This window comes from Cheilinus undulatus, linkage group 12 (genome assembly GCF_018320785.1).
Source record: "Cheilinus undulatus linkage group 12, ASM1832078v1, whole genome shotgun sequence".
NCBI lineage: Eukaryota > Metazoa > Chordata > Actinopteri > Labriformes > Labridae > Cheilinus > Cheilinus undulatus.
Window position 1 is genome coordinate 43,578,185 of NC_054876.1, and position 22,457 is coordinate 43,600,641.

The 22,457-nt window shown below is 37.1% G+C and overlaps 1 protein-coding gene across 1 annotated transcript in view; it reads left to right on the forward strand.

Annotated features, from left to right (window-relative positions):
- Positions 1-22,457, forward strand: part of LOC121518567 (E3 ubiquitin-protein ligase CBL-like) — a 38,013-nt gene that overhangs the window by 3,548 nt on the left and 12,008 nt on the right. The window contains exons 2-13 of the mRNA XM_041800929.1: positions 9,929-10,176; positions 11,514-11,660; positions 13,032-13,188; positions 15,724-15,845; positions 16,119-16,256; positions 18,415-18,502; positions 19,401-19,532; positions 19,888-20,097; positions 20,297-20,413; positions 20,968-21,260; positions 21,548-21,715; positions 22,054-22,160. Of these exons, the coding sequence (XP_041656863.1) occupies positions 9,929-10,176; positions 11,514-11,660; positions 13,032-13,188; positions 15,724-15,845; positions 16,119-16,256; positions 18,415-18,502; positions 19,401-19,532; positions 19,888-20,097; positions 20,297-20,413; positions 20,968-21,260; positions 21,548-21,715; positions 22,054-22,160 (1,927 nt within the window). The remainder of the gene's footprint in view (positions 1-9,928; positions 10,177-11,513; positions 11,661-13,031; positions 13,189-15,723; positions 15,846-16,118; positions 16,257-18,414; positions 18,503-19,400; positions 19,533-19,887; positions 20,098-20,296; positions 20,414-20,967; positions 21,261-21,547; positions 21,716-22,053; positions 22,161-22,457) is intronic.

A 22,457-nucleotide genomic window follows, 5' to 3' on the forward strand; every position in this document is an offset into this window, starting at 1 on the left:
GAGGCTGCAATTATTTTTGTATGAAGTAATATCTGAAAGGTTTGCAAAAATGTCAGCAGAAAGCCCTTTAAGTTTACAGTAGTGCCACTATTGCACTTTGTAGGAGTGAATTTATTTTCCCAAAAGTAAACACTAATAAAAAGGAGTTTATTTTGAAATAAGTGCTGTAAAAATGTTCAGTTTTGTTCTTTTGTCCTACTTGATATGTGTATTTTTTGAGTAGAGAAATACACGTTGAAACTGTCATTATTCTGTGCATTTTCCCTGATAACTGAGTAGACTAATATTACCATTTTTGGAGCTGCTTCATTATGGAAAAATATCCAAATCATTATCATTTTGAGAGGAATTGGGATCAAAATTATCAAACACTTTGAAAAACAAGCAATGGCTGACATTAAATGATAGAAAAACACAATGTACAGCCACAGTAAATGACCATAAAAATTACTTTTATAGCCAAAATATTAGAGCAAAAACGGAAACATTTACTAGATGACAGCGCCTATGGACATCATGGGTGTAGCTAAAGGTACTGTTTGATCACAGTTATCCTGTTTTCATGACCAAATTGAAATTCAGTTTATTGCCCAGAATAACTGCAGTACTTGTGAACGGTGCAGAACTGCATCCAATTTATTTTATCTTTTTCTTTGAGGTTTACATGTGATTTCATCTTATCTGTGCAGTTACCCATCTGAAGTCGTATCTTTGTATAAAGAAAAGTAGGGCTGCAACATATTAAGGGCATTATATTGGTATCAGCAGATAGGGACATCTTTGCCAGTATTTACAATGATAGGCTATTGGCTGTAATATTAATGTAATAATAATAATATTGGCCTGTATAATTTGTAAAAATCTTGTGTAAGATTTCTTTGGTGGAGTTTTGGACAGCACCAACAGACCGGTGTCAGTCTTTTTCTTTCTTTATTGTCACCCTAAAACTTAAAAGTGCCTTTTAGCGACTGAACTTTGTTTCTTTTTTCATCCCTCAAGTTTGAAGTGTCTCTTTAATTATTGATGTTTTAGGTCTGAACTACATTTATATATCAGTATCAATATTGGTGTCTGCAAAAATGAATTTGTAAATATCAGCAAAAATCAAATCTGTTGTTAGTTGATTAGTTTAATTTTGACATTATGAAATGTTAGAGAAATGGAGGGATGAGGGAATGAAAGGATGAATTTATGATGAACTGAGCAGATGGATAAAGAGATGATGGAAGACTGTCTTGATCTGTTCTGATCTGAGGAAAGCTGAAGACTTGGGACTCGAGTTGGTGCTGTTGGTTTATCTAAGTTCGATCAACGACTGTCTTGAGCTGGCGAAACTGCAGCCAAAGGAAATTGGAGAACTTGAGACCTGGATGGATGGGTCTGATGACTTGCTGGTGTCCGCTGCTGTTGGTACAGCATCCTGGAACCAGAGGGGTAGAGACTCTGGCTGGGGGGACACCTCCTTGTTGCTTTCATTAAAGAGCCATCAGTGGTTCCTGTATTCAGAAAGAGAGAAGTTAGGAATAAAGGGTATTTTTAGATGGGAGGGATGTGAAAGCAGAGTCAGAGGCATATGGGTGAGTGAGGCGTACTTAAAAAACATTGGGTAGTGGAAATGGGATTAGGTAGAGACGTGGTCTTTTTTTCATGTTTATAAAACTAAATTTAAAGTTAATTTCTGCATATTTGAACATTTCTGCTACTATTTACAACCACTGTAACGGCTGTAAATATTGGCCTTTATCTGCCGCAAAAATCATCCAGATGTACTGTGGAGTTTTAGGCAGGACTGAGTCTTTTTCTTTGTTCATCCTCATTCCTTAAACTTTAAAGTGTGTTTTAAGGACTAAAGTTTTTGGTCTGGACAGCATTTACGTGTATGTTAGTATCAGCTAAAATGAAGTGCAATGTCAGATTGGATATCTGCAAAAATCCACTATCGTGGATCCCTAAAGAAAATAATACATAGTGTTGTCTTCTTCTTACTATTTTCCTCTATTTTATTGACTCGAGCTGCTGTTTAAAAAACAACCCTGAACTAGGGAGCCTTTATCTTTCGTAGTCTTATCTTAAAGCTGTATATATTTTGTCATTCACGCAGCATTGAGCCGTGAAGCTGTCTTTAAAACATGAAACCCCCAAATTTGGGGTATGCTGTGTCCCTGATGGATAATCTAATTAGGGCAATTAACAGTAAAATGGGTCACAGCTATGCTAATCTGTTGATCACTTTGACATTAGTGATGCTTCCTGGAGGTGGACATCTCATGTTTGGTGTTGGATCAAGAGAGATCTGTGTGTGTTTTTATGAAAACAGACTTGGTTTACTTCACTCATTGCTTGCTGTCACTTTGGTTTTATCTTCAGCACAATCTTAACCGAGCCAGACAGGAGAGAAGGGAATAAAGAGAGATGAGGAGACAAGAGCTTTCACAAAAGATTAATTCAGGAGAGCTGGAGGAAGAGGAGAGCCATATATCTGATAAGACAGAGTACAATAAAAACGGTGCATGCCTGTGCAGCCTACAGTGCAGAGAGGTGGCTGTGTTCGGCCTATTTACACCTGCAGTGTGATGTTCTCCTGACAGATTTTGATTTTGTTGATGGCTTTAAAGCAGGACTGTCAGCATTAATGCAATATTTGTGACCAATTAAGGTCCATAATTATTGCATTGATTTTATTTTTTAATTGCATGCTGTTGAGCCACTGCAACACATCCCTGCAACCACAGTGACTTACAGTACCTCCACCACTGCTCTTTCTCATTTCCCTTTAAAAAACTCCTTGTGTTCTCAAACATTTACATTTTAAAGGTTCTCTTATTTCACAAGTTCGTTTTTCCACAGCTAAGTTCACATCATAATCTTCTCCTCAAAGTCCTTAATTTATTTGGTTTTCCTTTTCTTTTCAAAATAAAAGCAGGTCTGTATACAAACAGAAAGTTGATTAACTTTAGTTCAACACAGTACAAAACAACAAAATGAAACGTTATGATTTTAACAGTAAAAAAAATAGTGAACATTCAAATTAGGGAGCTTAATTGTGATTAACTGCAGAAATTCCAAGATTAATAGCATTTAGAAAGCTTAAGTGTTTCACAGCCCTTTTTTAAAGATCTATATTCTTCAATCTAGTAGAGTTTTTTTATCCCTAAACATTTTTATTTGTGAAAGTGTACAACTATAATTTATTGTATAACCAAAAAGTTGGAGATTAAGTAGTAATTTAAGATTTTTGTGATGAGTTTAATCATATTTATGTCTAAAAGTGAAACAGTCATTACTGTTGTTAGTTTCTGTCATTTTTTCTCCAGTTTTGATTTAATTCTCTCATTGATGATTGTAATCCTGCTGATTTAACCTAATTTAAACACTGAATTCATGGACTATAAACTGTCAGGTTGTCTATAGTTATAAAAGTTGGTGTAATTGTTTTAAATGTCTTCCTGTTAAGCAAGGCGAACATTAAAGTTCACAATTTATTTATACCACTTGGCAGTTCTGCAGAAAAACTCCCATCCTTCCTGTTTTTACTAAACTCCCCTCACCAATTGTTAAATGAGCAAAACAAGACAGATGTGAAAACCCCCAAATCTCTGAAATGACTGATGAGGTTTAGTAAAGCTGAAAGAAAAGGTGTTCAGAAATAAGAGTCAAGTGCTTTTTTTGTGCTTGTGCCAGAGTCATACCCAGAGTTTGGTGCTTGATTTTAGGCGACCTTTTGACCTTTCCTCATGAGCCATCACTGGCACAGAGATCCTAATTTAGCACAAGATAGCTCATAATCTATTTGGCAGATTACCGTGAAAATTTGCAAGCACGATTAAGCTCCAAAAGGCGGATAAGCGCTTTTTATTTAAATGACCTTGTATCATTTTATCCAGCCAAACTCTAACATTTTAGCTCCACCAGTAATAATAGAGATGTCCCGGGCTAATCCCAGGGAATAGTCTGCTGACATATTTTAATGGATCTGTATAAGCTTAAATAAAGCAGATCAAAATCTGATCCTCAGCTGAATCTCTCCCTGTGTTCAGCCTCTGGACTTGCATGCAGAACTCTCATACATTTTATTTGTTTTATACAGTAATTTAACCTAATCAAGGTAATCATGCAACATCTCAAGGATGACGGAGGGAGGCTGCTAGGCTGTATAAGATGCTAATATACAGTACAGACTAATTACTTTATAATAAATGGAATGCATTTAATTACCCACAATAGTAGTAGTAGTATTTCAGTATTATGTTGTGGTTGAATGTGTTCTCAACTGCCTGATGTAAGTACCATTTGAAAATCCTTTTTATTTGTTTGAAGTCAGCTATTAGAACAGTTATGAAAACTTTATTTCTTAGCCATAATGTCATGTTTGCACAGGAGGCCTGGGATTAAGTCTCTTTCAAATAATCTCAGAGGCACCTAGACTAATTGATTAATCTTGATCTAATATGGTCAGTACCGGATCGAACCAAACTGAATCAAATCAGATTGAACCAAATCGTATTTTAACGAATCATCAGTAAATCAAATCACAGCCTATGAATTGAAATTCAAATCATCTTCACACATCCAGAACTAGCCAATCAACATTTAAGCTGGGGTGCATCACTTCCCCTTTTCCTGCTGCTGCTGCTGGGATTTTCATGCTGATAGATGTAAGACTAAATTGATATTCCTTCATTTTTTTGATCATGCAGTTTTACTTTTGCCACTTTGAGCACATTTTGTTCATCCTGATAGATGTCTATCAGGTTCTAAATATTAGTCTCATGATTTACTAATAGTATCATCAGCCCTGAAAAACAACATCAGTGTTTTGGTCAACCCTTAAACTGAACCAACTCCAAACCATATCCAGCTCTAGCCCAGCACATGTCTTAAAGTCCTCAGGATTAATGTGTGAATGGGGTGATGGAGTCACAGACTCTGGGGTGCATGTCTTCTAAACATTGGTGTGGGTTTATGGTTATCCCACTGTCAAACTGAAAAGTAAGGGCCTGAGTCCACAGCCTTAGCGTTTTTATACAAAGCCTGGCCAATCAAAATCAAGAAGGAGTGGGGCTTTTAATAAGTTAGAAGAGAAACACAGGTAGATTTTTCTTATTGCTGCTGCCTACGCCAGGACAGGATTCCTATACATAATTTTCATGTTTTCTTGATGATATGAAGCACACAGAGCTTTTTTAAAACAGTGTGACACATCCTTATGAAGAAAGCAGAAGTGAACTTTCACAGAATAGCAGCAAGAAATGCCAGTGAAGCACTCTGGAACTGAGGTGAGCACTGCCAGCGCCAGAGCACGAGCTGAGTGGACACGGGCTCTAAAGCTTCATGAAAGAATGGTCCTTATGTATATTTCTATATCTATATAGATATAGATATATATCTATATATCTATATTTCTATCTCTCTCTCTCTCTCTCTCTCTCTCTCTCTCTCTACATATATATATATATATATTAGTTTTTCAGATACATAGGTTTGTTTTCAAAGGGAATGATGCTGTTGTTTTTGTCAGTGTATATCACGTTAATGTTGAGGGAAACCTCACACCTTTGCAGTCCCACCTACTTTTCCAATGTTGCCGACGTATTTGTGCAGTTTAAAACAAAGTTCAGTTTGTGCAGTTTAAACCGTATTCTCTCCATTTAGTTAAAAGTATGATTGACAATCAACCAACTTCTCTATTTCTTGATGCCACTGATCAGAAAAATAATGGAGCTTTTGTTATTTTAAAACACATGAGACTGAGTAGATACAATTCTGACAGTCTCAGTACGCAGAAATGTTGCCAGTCTTTTTGCACAGTTTAGACTGTGTGCAGGAGTTTGTCTGCAATTTTTGAGAGTTTAAAACAAAAATATCCCACTGCTGGGTGTCTAGGAGTTTCAGTAGCATTACATTTTTACTCAGAATCATATCAAAGATAATGATTTGTGTATTGTAACTAGAGCTGAACAATTTAGGAAAATAATCAAATTCTGACTTTTTTTTTCACTCAATATTGCGATTGCAATTTAATACACGATTATTTCTTAAGTTCATCATCTCATTTATTTTCCTATAAAAACAAACAATAATTAATTCTAAACTATAAGTAACAAAATATTGAATTAAACTAGGGCTGAACAACTTTGAAAAATATCTTATTTTGATGATTTTTGACTCATTTTGCAAGTTGGATATGAAATGTATTAAAAGGAATGATAATTTTATATAATTCTCATATTAAACAAGAAAAACATTTTAAAAATTAAGAAAATAGGATTTTCTTGTGCACTATTCCAAAAATATGCCACTAGAATGATTGCATGATATGTAACGCATAACGCCTCTGCTGCAAACTTTTGACACAATTTTCAGGTAAAAGAAATATTGCACGCTCTGTCATTTGAAAATTGCTGCAGGCCACATTGCAATTTAATCTGATTTGCGATTAATTGCCCAGCCTTAATTGTAACAATCAATTTTTATTTCTTTACATAAAAACATCAAGATTTTGTGTCTCCATTTGGGACTTTTTCATCCATGTTTCCCAGCCCTAGAGACCACTGTAAAAGTTTTCTTTTATTTAACAGCTTTGTTTTGTGTTTGAGGAAAATGAACATTTTTGTATTTTATTTGTATTTTGATATTAAGATGTTCCATATTTTGCAGACCCCAAGTAATCAAATAAAAGAAATTGTTTTGTATTTTTAAACAGAAGACTTCTGTTGAACTTAAGAGCTCAGATATCAATATTTGGTGAAATAACCCCTAATTTAAACCATGCTTTCATGCATTTTGGCATTCTCTCCTCCAGTCTCTCACATTGCTGTTTGGCAACGTTTTCCTCTCTTGGAACAAAAATTCTTGCAGCTTGGCTTGTTTGATGGCTTGTTGAGTGATCACCAAATTGTCACCTCTTTAAGTACAATGAGACGTGCCTTTGCTGAAATCTGACACTACAATAGAGTGTCATTAATGCAGGTAAAGCTGCTGATTTAAGCAACATTTGAAGTGGTTAATTTTCCATACATGAGGAATGGATACCGATGGAGATATTGCAGCCTCTTCCATGAATATGCCTGTCTGCAGATGCCTCTAAGTCTTGCCCATAGCTCACAGTGAAATTGTTGGTGATCTCTCATACATGGTCTCTCAGCTCCCCACTTAATGTAAACAAAGCAGTGATGGAGAGTCTAAAGGGGGATCGCTAGGAGGTTTATCTGTAAGTGAAAACATCTGGCTTTGGGCTATTTATTGCACAGTTGAAGCACTGTTTATAATTTCAGTCAAATAGCTACATGAGATTTACACTCATGGCTTTTTTGCTTTATGTATGTATAAACACTGTAATGGTGGGGTGTGTTTCTTTAAGTAAAGAGTTGATTTTGCCATTGCAGTCTGTAATGTAACAATAGTGTGTCCCATTTTAGGCTCTTGTCAACTCCCACACTGCATGCCTGGGTCAGTGACGTCTGTGCTCAGGCTTTAAGGTGGAGAGGGGAGTGGGCTACAGTCCCGTCCCGATTCAAATGAACTGTGCATAATTAAATCTGTGAAGTCTGCATCTCGATTAGACTTTCTGAATGTCAGCAGTAAGTCTACTTTAGGGTCCTTGCAGACCGGATGAATTGTGGTTTTGGGAAGCCCTCAGCATCTGCAGACTTTGTGGACGCATTCCCCTGAAGTCTGCGGGTGTGTTGATATCCAGACTCTTGGACTCAGCTTTTATTTATCATACTCAACTTGTTTTGTCCACCTCGGCCTGTTGGTGTTGCTTTCCTCTTGTGAATGCAGGCTCTGCACAGTAAGCATTTCTCTGTGTGTAAGAGGGAAATTGAAGTCTGCACAGTTAAAAAATGATTTGATTCTGACAGTGCGATGGCACAGTTTGGTATAAACTCAGGCTTCGACAGAGAAAGCTGCTATGTGTTTTCTTTTTATACAAATAGAGGAGCACTTGCAGGCTACACAAGCCTTAGGAGGACGGGTATTCGTCCATTTTATTTCACTTGTTTTTCCTGTGATTACAAGCAAATTTTGGTTGTTTCAATTATTTTTTTATCTTATCTTGAGATAACTGGTATTCCCATAAGTTAATACTCAAATACTCACATTGTTTCTCACAATACAAAGAAATAAACTCAAAATAACAACATAAATAAGTCAAGATCCCAAGAAAACAGATATTATTTGGGGTACAGGTGGCCTAGTGGTTTAAGACATGCCCCATGTATAGGGACGGCCTGGGAAATCTTTCATAAATCAAAACTTAGATGAGAAGAAACCACATGAGACTGAGATGACTTGGGTTGAGCTGTTTACTTTGTCTCGGCTGAGAAGAAACAATGACATCAACACAGTGTGAGGTTGAAGCCAGATTTTCCAACGAAGCCCAAAGTAGATCACCCTTTTATACTTTTTGGTCAACCTTACCCTTGATCATACCTCAAAATATGATCCTGCAGACTCCACTGATGGACGTGATGCGCACGTACTAGAGCCAGACTGTCTCTGTCTAAGGTTCACACACACACAACCTGTGAGGAAACAACCTTGACTATAGGAACAAACTGCATCTTTTCTAACTCAAGAATGTGAGTTTAGACTATCAACCCAGGAGAAGAAGAGAGACACCTAGAGCCTCAACTCCTCACTGTATATGAGGCCTTGAAGTAGAATATCTGAAGTATCAGAAATGTAAGGAATATTGGAAATTTTCTTGGCACTGGTGGGTTGGACGAGGCCTCGGGGGCAGCTGGGAGGATACCTGGAGAGATGGGGCATGGGTCTGGTGGGGGACAGGATGATGGCCAGAGCAGTACAGGCCAAGGCTGACACAGCAAACTGGCATATGCTCCCGTACTTTACCTGGTCTCCTATTGATATACTCATGTAGCTCAGACCTAAAACTTCAATCCTTAAAAGGCACTTTAAAGTTTAAGCTACTGCTTCAGTGGCTCAGCATTTAGATTTCTTGCTTTACATGGAAGCTAGTCTTTCAATCTGGCTGCATGGGTTCAAGTCCAACTTGTTCTCCCTGTTCTCTGATTTCTGGCGCTCCCTGCTTTTATTTCTAAATGGAGAGCAAAAAAGGGAAATAAACCTTAAAATTAAGGGACTTCAAATGGCAAAGTTTTCTAGGTTACAACTCCACAAACTTATGTTTACATACGAACAATAAATCAGTAGTAAAAAAACAGCAGAAATCTTCATCTATGCAAATACCGATATGCTGAAAATTTCGTGCATCCCTGGCCAAAATACATCTTTGCTGTTGTTTGGTTTAATCGATCTGTTCTGAACCAAAGATTTTTATCAGGTAAAAGAAACATCACTCTGTTACAACAATTGAAGCTGAGCAGATTTGCTCTACGCTCAGATGAGTATGTCTGCTTTATGGTGGGGGCTTAAAGTCAGTCAGGAGTAAAGTTCTTACATTTAACTTTTTTCTAATGCCATTTACTGCTGTTATTGAAGAGCAGACTTGCTTTTGTAGGCCGCGGCAAATTTTCATTTCCAAAGTCTGACTGCAGTTGGGAAAAAGAGCTTTTGGTTTTTCTGCACCTACAGCTTTGGACAATCTGCAGATTGATTTAAATTTCAAAACTGGGTTACCTTGAATGATTTTGAGTCTGCTGGGAAATCTCTTGAGCTCAGGCTTTCTGTGTGCAGATGTTCTTGCTGATCATTTTTTTCAATCTACTGTTTGTTTTATTATTTCTTTTTTGGAAACTTGCAGCTGTTATTCCTGACCAGGCCTCCTTTGTAAAAGGTCTCTGACCTAAATGGGTCAAACCTGGCTAAAAAAGGCAAAATAAAATAGACAAAATCTCATGTGGGAGCTGGGTTTCATGACTTACTCATGTAAGCAAAGACTGTGTTAGTGATTGTTTTGGAAAATCCTTTAATTCTAACTTTGGGACTCCTTCTTCCTATCCAGGTGGTGCGTTTGTGCCAGAACCCCAAGGTAGCATTAAAAAACAGCCCGCCCTACATCCTCGACCTGCTGCCCGATACCTACCAGCACCTACGCACCATCCTGTCTCGATACGAGGGCAAAATGGAGATCCTCGGGGAGAACGAGTATTTCCGCGTTGTCATGGAGAACTTGACCAACAAGACGAAGCAGACCATGACTCTTTTTAAGGAGGCCAAGGAGAGGATGTATGAGGAGAACTCTCAGCCCAGGTAGGATCAGTCTCATGAATGTCTTTTATGCTACTGCTGCAGTTTGCCGCAGGGTAAAAATAGTTGTGAAGCAGGGAAAGCGTTTGATTAAGTGACAGATGTTGCAAAGATCATCAGGCTTAACATTGTTTGAGTTGGCTGAAGATCATGATTGTACAAGCCAGCCTAATTGGGGATATTGCTGTTGCCTGGAGCTACCTCTGTGTTTAAAGCAGTATGGTCTTAAAGTGAAATTATTATGGATTAAGAGGCTTTGCAGTTCAGAGGTATCTCTCAGCGCTTGTTGAGAAAGGACAAGTGTTCCTATCTAAATTGGAAATCTTAGTGCAAATCAAGTTTGTTTTGTTTTAAAGATCCCCAAGCAGAAAAGGAAATTGTAAGCAAACAGAGTCCATTTTTATCTCTTTCTGTGTTATTTCAATAAGGCTGTGGAAAACAAAATATAGAAACAAAGCAAAAGCGCTCATTTATGCTGCAGTGGCCTCATTTTGAACAGCTATTATTCTATTTGGTCGACACAAACTTGGCAGCGACCCACTGACATAATTACAGTGCATGTGTGGGCTTTAAACAGGTCAGCTAACCACTACATCCAAAGAAAGAAACTGAAGGATTCTGCTCCGTCAGCCTTTTTTCTGATGTGTAAAGGAAACATTATGAGAAGTTTCTTCACACTTTCCATCCCTGTGATGAAACCCAAACTCCATCATTTGTCCAAAAAAAGACCAGGCGAGTGAGCAGAAGTATAATCGCTCAAATGTCTGATAAAGTCAAGATTAATCTGTCGCAATCACGTCCACTTCCTCTCCTTCTCAGAAATCCTTTGGTAAGCAATAGTCCCTTCCTCTGACGCACTCAGATTTTTATCAAGCATTTCCTCACAGATGCTCTGCATCAACAACTGTTGTGAAGGTTAGCAGATGTACCACTCTCCTGGGCATTATGAGGAACAGATAAATCAAACTTTTCATCAAGTTAAAATCAGATTCAGAGCTTAGAGCTAAATATAACATCTTAGAAGTGCTCTTGTGAAACTTAGTGAATCATGTTGCCTCTCTGTGCGTATTAGTTTGAAAAATAATAATAATAATAATAATAATACATCTCATTTACATACTGCTTTTTTGGACACTCAAAGATGCTTTACAAACAAAACAAAACAATGGGAGTGTGCTGGAGAAATTAGATTTATATTAACAATAATAATCATATATAATAATGTCCAGTATTAAAGGAAATGTGCTACCTAGTGTCCATCACGTTGATTTACTGGTTGATTCTAGTGTCACTAACTTGTTTTTATTTCTTTCGCTCTCTCTTCCTCTCTTGTCACTCAGGCGAAACCTCACCAAGCTGTCTCTGATCTTCAGTCACATGCTTGCAGAGCTAAAAGCCATCTTCCCCAATGGCTTATTTCAGGGCGACAACTTCAGGATCACCAAAGCTGATGCTGCAGAATTTTGGAGAAGGTCTTTTGGGGACAAGTGAGTCAAATATTAACTGTTTCAGAAGAGGAACATGTGACTGTGTGAATTCAGGTGCTGACTAAACTTGAACATTTTGTATCTTGAGTTTAATCGATAGAGCTTGTTTACAGATTTTCAAGTTTGACTGTAAAGTTTCTTTTTTTTCTACTAATTGCTCAAAGATTTAACCATCCAGTTGCACATATTCTATCTGATATCTTAGGTCTTAGCTGTAAATTTTGAGCTTTTAACACAATAAATAGGAGTGAGAATTGCAGGGTTACTTGTGAAAGTACAATTATATTCAATATGATATGATGTAAAACAATATGATACAATACAGTGCAATTAGGGCTGAACGATTCACAAAAAATAATCTAATTGTGATTTTTGTTCCCAATATTGCGATTTAATATGAGATTTTTATTAGGTTCCTCATTTTATGAAGATTTGAAAAAATGTATCTAATTGCAGTTGATTTTGCTCTTATTGCAAACTTTATCTCAGTTGCTTTATTGAAGGGTATTTTCATTTTTACGTCATTCTCGTGTTGATCAAGAAAAACATGCATAAAACCAAAAAGTAGGATTTTTGTACACCATTCTAAAAAAAAATTGAAACTTGAATGTTTGCATAATGTGCACAGAAGTTCTGCTCCGCCCAAAAATGAATGCATTAAACTGAGATTCTGACATATTTCAGTTAAAGAAATATTGCACCTTCTGCGATTTGTAAATTGCACTTGGCCATATTGCAATTTAATCTTATTTGTGATTAATTGCCCAGCCTTAAGTGCGATATAAAACAACATGTGTCCCAATTAACAATGCGAAAAGTCAAACACCAAAAGAATCAAATCTTGACAATTTGTCATGATTTTGTACAGTAAATTCGGTTTTGCTTGTGTTTCCACAGCTGGTACATCCTCACTCATTGTAATGAAAATCAGACTTTTTTAAGATATCTTAATCAGTGATAAAGGCCGGTTAACTGGCTCCCAAACATCTCTTAATTGATATCAGTTTGACTTTTTAAATGTGCATTAAATAATGACGAAAATGAAAGAAAGTAAACTGACTCTCAAACCGGATCTTGCAATAGTTGGGACAGAAGAGCCGTTTTGTAGGACAGGCTTGTCAGTGAAAGACACATTATTACTTGACCTCTTATAACACATGCATAACTTACAATACAGTTCAATACAGTCTAATAAATGTTTTACAATAATAATAGTATGCCAGTTATTCTGCATTGACTAAGACAGTCACACTAGGATCCACCAACTTGTTTCATAACTTAAGAATATTACAGGCCCCCCAAACCATTAAAATTCAGGATTTAACTCTGTCATCAAAGTCAGGACTACTATCTATTTCCTCTGTTCTGTAGGACCATCGTGCCCTGGAGAACATTTCGACAGGCTCTCCATGAGTTTCACCCCATCAGCTCGGGTTTGGAGGCCATGGCTCTCAAGTCCACCATCGACCTCACCTGCAACGACTACATCTCTGTGTTTGAGTTCGACATCTTCACCAGGCTCTTCCAGGTAAGGCTCTGAACAGCATTGCATCCTGGGAGTAAATGTTTTAATTTGAAAGCACTTCTTCATGGCTATTTAAATAAAGCATTAAGATGACCTCCACATACCTGTGCTTTTGTGTTTCCATGTTGCTCCATAGTTTTTTTTAATGTAGATCTAACATGTCCTCTTCTCTCTGAAAGTTATTTTTTATTATTGATCATTGACATGGTTGTTGATTTATTAAGGGAATAACAGAGGTCCTGCTATGTTAGTTGCTACTGGTAATTTAAAACACCCTGTAGAATTAAAAATCATTTTCAGCATATTTTCAACTTTATTGAGATCCTGCTGAGTGATAGTTTTTACCCAAAACACATTTGTAATCTGTTTTGAAAATAGTTTCCATCTGTGTTTTTATTGTCAATAGTCTTCTTCCTGTCTACCTTTGGTGGCACGTTCATATATCTGTTGACATCAGGTTTAGATTCAGGTGACTTTATTTCTACCAGTAGGTAGAAATATTTTGAAGCCGACGAGAATGCTGACGTCTGCTTAACATGAACCAGCACAACCATACAGGAAGAAAACTGTTAGAAGATACTAAAGCATGATGAAAGTGATAAAAGTGCTCATGTTTGCACCAATCAGGACATCCAAGAGAGATAGATATCAAATTTAAAAAAAAACCTGAAATAATTATCCTCTTTACTTAAGGCTCACTCATTACTTGTCACTGCATGCACATGCATCCAGTCAGTACATGTTAGCATACTGGGTATTTTTTTAATGTTTTATTTAGTAACCTTTTAGTTTTAACAGCACGGACACAAACAGCCCATGGCTTTAAGAGGAGAAAGAAACATGTCCATGTCAGAACAAAAAATAATAGTTGTTAACTTAATTTTATCACTTAATCTGATTATAGCAGGTCATAAACAGTTGATAATAATAATGATGTCTCTGAACTGAATGACGGTCAGGAGGAGAGTCTGTGAATCTTTAGTTGTTCACAGTTGAATGAGGCACAAAGCAAAAACCAAGGGGTAAAATTCCAGCAAGCATCAAGAATCGCAGCTAACAGTGCAGAACAGTAAAGTGTTAGACAAAGCTTGATTTCTCCCTCCTAAATTATCAGACAAAGTTTAAAATGCTAGATTCTTTTTAGATACAGACAGGACATTCTATCACTTATCCATTTTTTGAAACAAAGAGAGGAGGCTGATGTCAAATGTACCAGTTATGAATTGGAAAAATAGAAAATCCATTGTCAGGAATTTGTCTGTAGGGCCACTGGTTGTAAAAACCTCAAAAGTAAAATTTACCCTCCAGTATCACTGGACACTTTTGTCCTCAAGAGGGATTTTTCTTCTTGTATTATGTGATAGTTTTCTCTGTGTTGCTGCAGATTCCATTATTTTTTTGCAGGATTTTTTTTCTTGATAGATTTTGAAATTTCAATGTAATTTTTTAAATTAGCCTATGGTCAAGGGTGGTCAGACAAAAATGTCCTCTGTTAAAACATTCATGATAAAATTATATTTATATTTCCCCATTTTTTATTACATCAACTTAAGATCTGATCAAAACTATGAAAAATTGAGCCATTTTTAGGATTTTAACCCTTAAGATTTTCAGTTTAAAAACACTAGAAATCACAGATTAATATGGATTTATGGATATATAAGAAAAAAGAAGTTATTTTCTATATAATATCTGACTAGGAGTTGGGGTACTTATTTTAAATTACTGTCTTAAATGTGTCAAAGCCAAAAAATGATTTTCATGTGGGATTTACTATTATTATAACGACTAATATTGTTATTGTTGTTTTATATATATATATATATATATATATATATATATATATATATATATATATATATATTTGGTTTTTGTATTGTTTTGTTTTGTTTTTTTGCAGTGGTTTTTGCATAGTAGAGTAGGATAAAATCAGGACTATGCTTGAAAAAAATCCCAGTAATAACTTCCAGCTATTTTTAAGAAAACAAATTATTGCAATTTTTAAATTTTTATTTTTTTATTTTATATCTATGATTTTGTATTTATTATTTATTCATATTTTATTTTATTTTATTCATTAATTTAATTGTTTATTATTTTTATTCATTATATTTAATAATTAGGAAAATCGTTTTTTTTTGTTTTTTTTTAGATTTACTTTTAATTTTTTCATCAAAACACAACAGGTGCCTCATGTATTCAAACTAATATTTAAGTGGTTAAATTCCCAAAAATATTTTAATATTTGGTAGTTTTAATCAGGACTTACACTGATTGAAAATTAAAGAACAAATTTTAAAAAACTGGGGAAATAGTTTTTCATATAATTTAATGAATTATTTTCTCAGCTGACATTTTGGTCCTGAACGGTCTGACTGGAAACAAAATGTTATTGAAACCTCAGGGCTTGAATCCAGCTTTAACACATATTGTTTATTTATAACTAGTTTTTAACTTAATTTTATCACTTAATCTGATTATAGCAGGGTCATAAACAGTTGATATCTCATGAAGACTGTTCTGTGTGTGTTTGTGTAGCCGTGGTCGTCTCTTTTAAGGAACTGGAACAGTTTAGCAGTAACGCATCCGGGTTATATGGCCTTCCTAACCTACGACGAGGTCAAGGCTCGACTGCACCGGTTCATCCACAAACCTGGCAGGTGAGACAAAGAGACGAGCTGCGAAACTGAACAGTAAATGAAATATGTTATTCTTAAGACTTAAAAACACCGAATCCGCATCTTCAGCCTGTTTCAGATCAGAAGAATGCAATGCTACAGTGATAGATCCTCCTTATGATGTTTCTTTGTTATTCTTGAGTTTCGGATGTTTCTGACAGGCAAAATTCAAAATTCCTACAGGTATTTAACATATTGTAAAAATAAAAAGCTGTCCTTTTGTTCCATTGATTGATAATTTTGTCTTTCTCTCAGCTACATCTTCAGGTTGAGCTGCACTCGGCTGGGCCAGTGGGCGATCGGCTACGTGACAGCTGATGGGAACATCCTGCAGACCATCCCCCATAACAAGCCTCTCTTCCAAGCCCTCATTGATGGATACAGAGAGGGATTGTGAGTGCTACTACACAGTGTCAATGCACCAATTTGTACATTTAAGGAGACATTATGTCATAGGTCAAACATGCCTCTTGGGATGGCTTGAAAAGATAAAAACCTGCTATAACAAGGTCAGAAAATGCCCTTTATATTCATTATATTAGGTCTATTGTCTTTAATGTTTAAATGATTGAGTAAAACAAGAATTCAGGTATTTTATACCACAGGGTCAGACTGATGCATTTGTCCATCATTGGTAACATAAATTACCCTATTAGAATATTGGCACATCATTCATTTTGTTCAGGGCTGAGCTAAATGAGTCCTGGGACTTGCTTGTAATCAGTGCTGCAACAACTTTAGACCTTTTTAAAGAAAATTAAAGTTTGCTTAAAGCTGAGAGGAAGTAGAGTTTTTCACGTCAAAATTGTGTCATGTTTCAACTCTTATTTAGGTTTATTTGGGCTGGTTTATTGGCTGCTACAATACCATGAAATACTAGTATAATCTCCTGCTTTTGATCACAAAATAGTTGTACACAAACTCCTGCACTAGGTCTACATGGATACTACAAAAAGTGGAAGGAAAAGGGGCCAGGCTATTGAATGGGCTAATAGACATGTTGTTATAAACATGTCATACACTGAATTCACTAGCAGCTGTTCTATTTTTTTATAGATGATAACATAAGAGGTATAGATTAAATGTTCTCACTTTTGAAGAGTTAAATCCAGATCCTCAGAGATCCAAGTAAAGGAAAATAATATATTTATAATCACTTAGCTATTCATTAATTCAAATACAGTAATACATTTTTTAAACTTAAGTGGTCCTCTCTGTTACCGCTCTTGTTTTTATAATAATTAAAAAAAAAAAATGGTTTTATTTTATTATAAGGCAGTGGTTTTCCACCTGTTTTTTCCCAACTATCCTCTTTCTAACATGTTGTAATAACCAAAGTACAACCAAATTTTAACCAACAACATGGTTGTAGAAATTACCACGGCACACCCATTTGAGAACCACTGCTCTAAGCCCACTTTGATTTGCTAGAATAACTTAACACTGTACTTCTGCATTAAAAGGCACTGCTGTTTCTTTAATGAATGGACAAGTGAGGATTACACCGTTACGAACACTGCCCGCAGCAGCTGCCTGTACCCATTATTAGTGCCGCTGTTGGGCTTACGTCTTTACAAATAAAGCATCACGTGCTGCTCGTGACCTCCTGATCAGAAGTTGTTGGAAACTCTGACTTCACAGTGTCATTCAGTGCTGCTTTGGAAAACACAGATTAGCCTGGTGAGCTTAGCTGTTGTTGCTAACTGCTAATAACTAGGTGTAGTGTGTCGATGAAGTATGATGTTACTGTAGCATTGTTGGAACAACATTAAAAAAAAGCCAAAATTGACATAATTTTACACAAAACTGAAAAAATGGGCTGGACAAAATTGTTGGCACCAATGCACATAAATGAAATAAACATGTTTATACCAGAAATATTTGTAATTGCAACAATTTCTGGGAGAAATGTATTTTCTGGAAAAATTCCAGGGGTGCCAATACCTACGTCTATGACTGCACATATAGTGGTCTTAAATTTTTAGTACTTTTCAGAACTACCAGTATTACAAAAATGTTATCATTTTACGCACGTGGCCCCAAAAGAACAAACATTGAATATTTTGACATTGCCAAGGATGTTCACAAATGCAGGGATTTTGTCTTGGTGAGAAAAAAAAGCATTCAATAAACCTGTAATTTAAGAGTAAGAAACTGGTGGACTACTTCAGCTGTCAGAGGACTTCTGTAAATGAGTACAATAAACAGTAGAAATAAAGATATATAACAATATAATACAAGTTATGTGTAATAGGAACAATGGATAAGCTGTGTAACTTTACAGGAAGTTGCAGGATAGTTGTCAGTGTAAAGGAAGAGAAAGAGGCCCATGCCATAAAAGCTGCTTTAATCCTTATTTTTGCAGGACTAGATAAAAAGCTGGAAAGTCAACCTTTCTGGTGCGATGAGCTTATGATTAATACCTCAACTGCCTTTTCCTCCCTCTGCTGTTCAGAGTCTTATTTATTTTTATTGTTAGGTTTTGTTTTTCCAGCTTTTTATAAGAAATTGTTTATAATACTAACCTAAATCTATGGGTTTGTTTATCCAGCTATCTGTTCCCAGACGGTCGTGCACAGAACCCAGACCTCACAGGGCTTTGTGAACCCTCGCCACAGGACCACATCAAAGTCACTCAGGTTTGTTTTACTTTGTTTCTCACGTGCCAAATCTCTCAAACCTCTCAGCCCCCATTGTTTAATCTCAGGAAGCTGTTTTATTTGTTGTCAAACTGCTGCCACCATGTCATGTCTTTCATACAAGGGCTTCCTGCATTAATGCGTAAATCAGTTTGACAGCACTTACTGTAGAGATCCCTAACCTCACTTTAGTCCTAATATTGGCCTCCACAAGTCAAACGTGCAAACAGATGGGCTGCAAGAGGCCAGCACTATGCCTGGATCATCAAGTGGGTAACCCCCTTCACTAGCGTATCATTCAGTGATAGAAAAAAGGGCTTTGGTGCTCCATTAAATGTCTCCTTTCACTTTTAGAAAAACTAACAGACAGATCAGCGGACAAGTCAAAAGTAATATTTATTTTATGATATCAAACATTTCCCTTTTTACCTTTAACTTTAAGCTGTTTTCATTAATGTTTCAGTCCATAGCAAGTTCTTTTTTCCAGGCTTGAGCTATCTTCATCATTTCAATCTACCAGAAGCTCCCTGTTTTCTTTCACAATAAAAACAAGTTTTGTCCAAACAGGAAGTGAAGTTGGCACCTCTTAGCATAGGGTTAGCGTTAGTACATATTACAAAGAAAAGCCTACTTAATTGTTCTTACATGCACTGAGAAATGAACTAAGCTGGAGCTCCTGCGAAGTGCAGTTGCTATCACATTAGCCTGGGATCATTTGATGTCAGTGAGTCATTTTGTGCATGCACTCCTGCAGATACATCTCGATGTCTTAGTTTGAGTTACTAAATCATGAATAGGTTAAATTTTTCCCATAATAGTGAATAAAAACAAATAGTTCCAGCCGTCTAAATAAAGAATATTTCAACAACCTATGCACTTTTCCTCCTCCCTCTGGCAGGAGCAGTACGAGCTGTACTGTGAGATGGGCTCCACCTTCCAACTCTGCAAGATCTGTGCAGAAAATGACAAGGACGTGAAGATCGAGCCCTGCAGACACCTGATGTGTACCTCATGTCTGACAGCCTGGCAGGTAAGGAAGCTGCATGTTATTAAGTTTTATTACAACAGTTCTGAGAAGCTATGGTCTTTCTGTTTGTTACAAGGGAAGTCAAACCATCTTCAACTTCCTGTTATTGAGGTTTCAATCATGCATTATCAACTGAATTATACCTGAAAATATCCTGTGTTTTGCATTTTTGTATAAGAAAAGATTACACAGAAAAGATTAGCTTATCTGGAAATAATCTGCCTATAAAAGGCAAACCAGAAATGGTGAGTAAATGGAAATATCTTTATAAATTAGTGCAGTTGTGTCATATTACCACTGATCTACTGATGTGTCTGATATCTGTTGAAATTGAAACTTCTCTGTCTGTCTGTATCAGGAGTCGGAGGGTCAAGGCTGCCCGTTTTGTCGCTGTGAGATTAAAGGCACAGAGCCTATCGTGGTGGACCCGTTCCACCCGAAGGCCAGCGGGGCTTCCTTCGCTGGTTTCCAGGGGTCCAGCAGAGCAGAAGCTACCGGGAATGATGATGAGGAGGACGATCGTTTGGAGGACCAGCACCTTGTCATGAGCAGGCTGGCCTGCAGCAAGGTAGAAAGTCTAAATAACACTAATTTTGGACAAAACAAGCTGTTTTACAACTGTATTTCTTGTATTTCTTTTGGATGATGGATGACTTTATACTGAATTTAATGCTTTATATGACTTTGGATTATAGAAGCAACATTTAAATGTTTTTTTCATCATCCTGTGAAATATTTTAAATGTAAATATGTTTCTATGTTTGCAGGTAGAGCGACCAGCATCTCCGGTTTCTCAGCTGCCTCCGGTGCCCCCCCGATTGGACCTCCTACAGCAGAGACCCTCAAGCTCACACAGCATACAGAGTCAGGGAGCCACGCCCAAGGTAAGAGAACCCAGGGGCTGATTATTTGGACTTCATGTCAGGTTGATTTAAAGTATTTCAGGTCTGTTTCAAAACATAATTGCCATTAATAAATTTAAAGATCAATTATGACTTTTCTTTTTGTTCTCCCTCTCAGTAAAAATAGGGCAGGGGTCATTTCCTAAAACTACATTACTGAAAGACTGGAGATACAATCTTAAGGCCTCTTCTTTCATCATCTCTTCAAGAGCATGTTTGGAAAAATAAAGAGGAAAAATAAATGAATTAGACATATTTATGTATGTATGCTTTCATTAGAAAAGAGCAGACGAGCAGACCATAATTGCTAAGCCTCTTTTATTTGTAAATAATTGCATTCTTACAAATTAAAATTTGACTCATTATTAAAGTCATCACATGCATTTTCAACCTTGTAATCTTTTAAATGTCAGTTTTAGAATCAGACAACGTATGTGGAAGCACGCATTCATCTGAATGTTGACAGTTAAAAGAATTTGCATCTCCATTGGTCTTCAGGTTTATTGCACCAGTAACTTCTCCTTGTTTCTCTCCAGATATCAGCCACTCACAGAGACAAGCCTCTACCTCTGCCTCCAGCCCTGAGAGAGCTCCCGCCTCCTCCCCCTCCAGAGCGTCCCTCCCTCATTGGCCAGGACACTAGACTCCAGAGGAGACCCCTGCCCTCCACCCCCGACCAGCCCGCCTGGGCCTCCAACTACATGGTACCCCGCCCGGTATCCAAGGCTGCTCTGTCATCCCTGTCCCCCATCCCTCAGAGCAACGGGACCAGCGGAGAGGGAATCAAACCCCAGGCAGCTACGAACGCGGTCTACTGCCTGGCTGCAAGGTACGGAGCTCTGCTGCAGAGAGAGTGATAAAAACATGATAACACACACTGTATAACAGAAATTAGACTGAGGCTGTTACTACTAAGAAACATACAAAAAAAACACTGTTGCCAACATATTTGTGCATTTCAGACAGTCTGCCACTCTTTTGATGTAAATATTGGTAATCAAAAACAGAATTACCCATCAATGGTTGCTATTTGTTGCTTGTATTTCTTGTTTCTGTGGAATTGAAAAAGGTCTTGAAACAATCCCAGCATGCTTTGTGTTGACCGTTTACCTCCAGGTCTCTACCAGCATCAGCGATGTCGAGTGCAGAGAGGCTGACGTCTGACTGTGAGGAGAACGAGTACATGAGTCCCACCTCCCTCCCCGCCTCAGGTGCTCCCTGGGTCATCACTGGATCCTTGGTGCCCCCTCCACCGGTGCAGGCAAACCACCACAATGACACAAGGTAAGAGAGCTGATAACGGTCCAGGGCTGCACCTAAATTTAGTACTGGTGCTACAGAAGTTGTTTTCTGTCCACCAGGGGGCTCTGTTGCCTCAGGTTTGTTTAATCATTGCTGTCCCACTTCTCTGCTCAAATACCCACTGCCTTTGTTGCATTGCTTAAAATCTCCTTTGAATTTCTAAAGGAGGTGAAAAACAGCAGTCCTTGAAACAGACAGTCTTTGCATACATGACAATGACAGAAAATGATGCAGCACTGGATTTGCATACCAGAACTACTGGTATGCAGCTAGGCCTAAACTTTTGTCATTTGATGTTTTTTCTTCCATCTTTGTCCCAGCACTGAGGTGGTGGACAGTGACTCTGAGGACCCCCAAGTCTACGAGTCCATGTGTAATATTCAGGCCCAGGCGGGTTCCTCAGAAACGCAACAGTCCCCTGAAATAGGTAACTTTTAAACCTCACAATAATCACAAATAACACACATTATCTTTGTTCCTGCCCCATATCATTCACTAGATTAATGGAATTAGACAACTTCGAAGAAGCACTTAAATCCATAAAAGAAAAAATAAATAAAGATTAAAAAAAAGGTTGCTTCCTTACAAAGGCTAGGAGGATTTTCCTGGGTAGTTTCAGGGTGTTTTCTCTGTTTTTTTTTTCCTCTGAATTTTCTAGAGATCTGATAACTGTTCAAGATTTTTTTTATAGGTAATTTATGTTTGGAAATTTCAGTACTTTTCC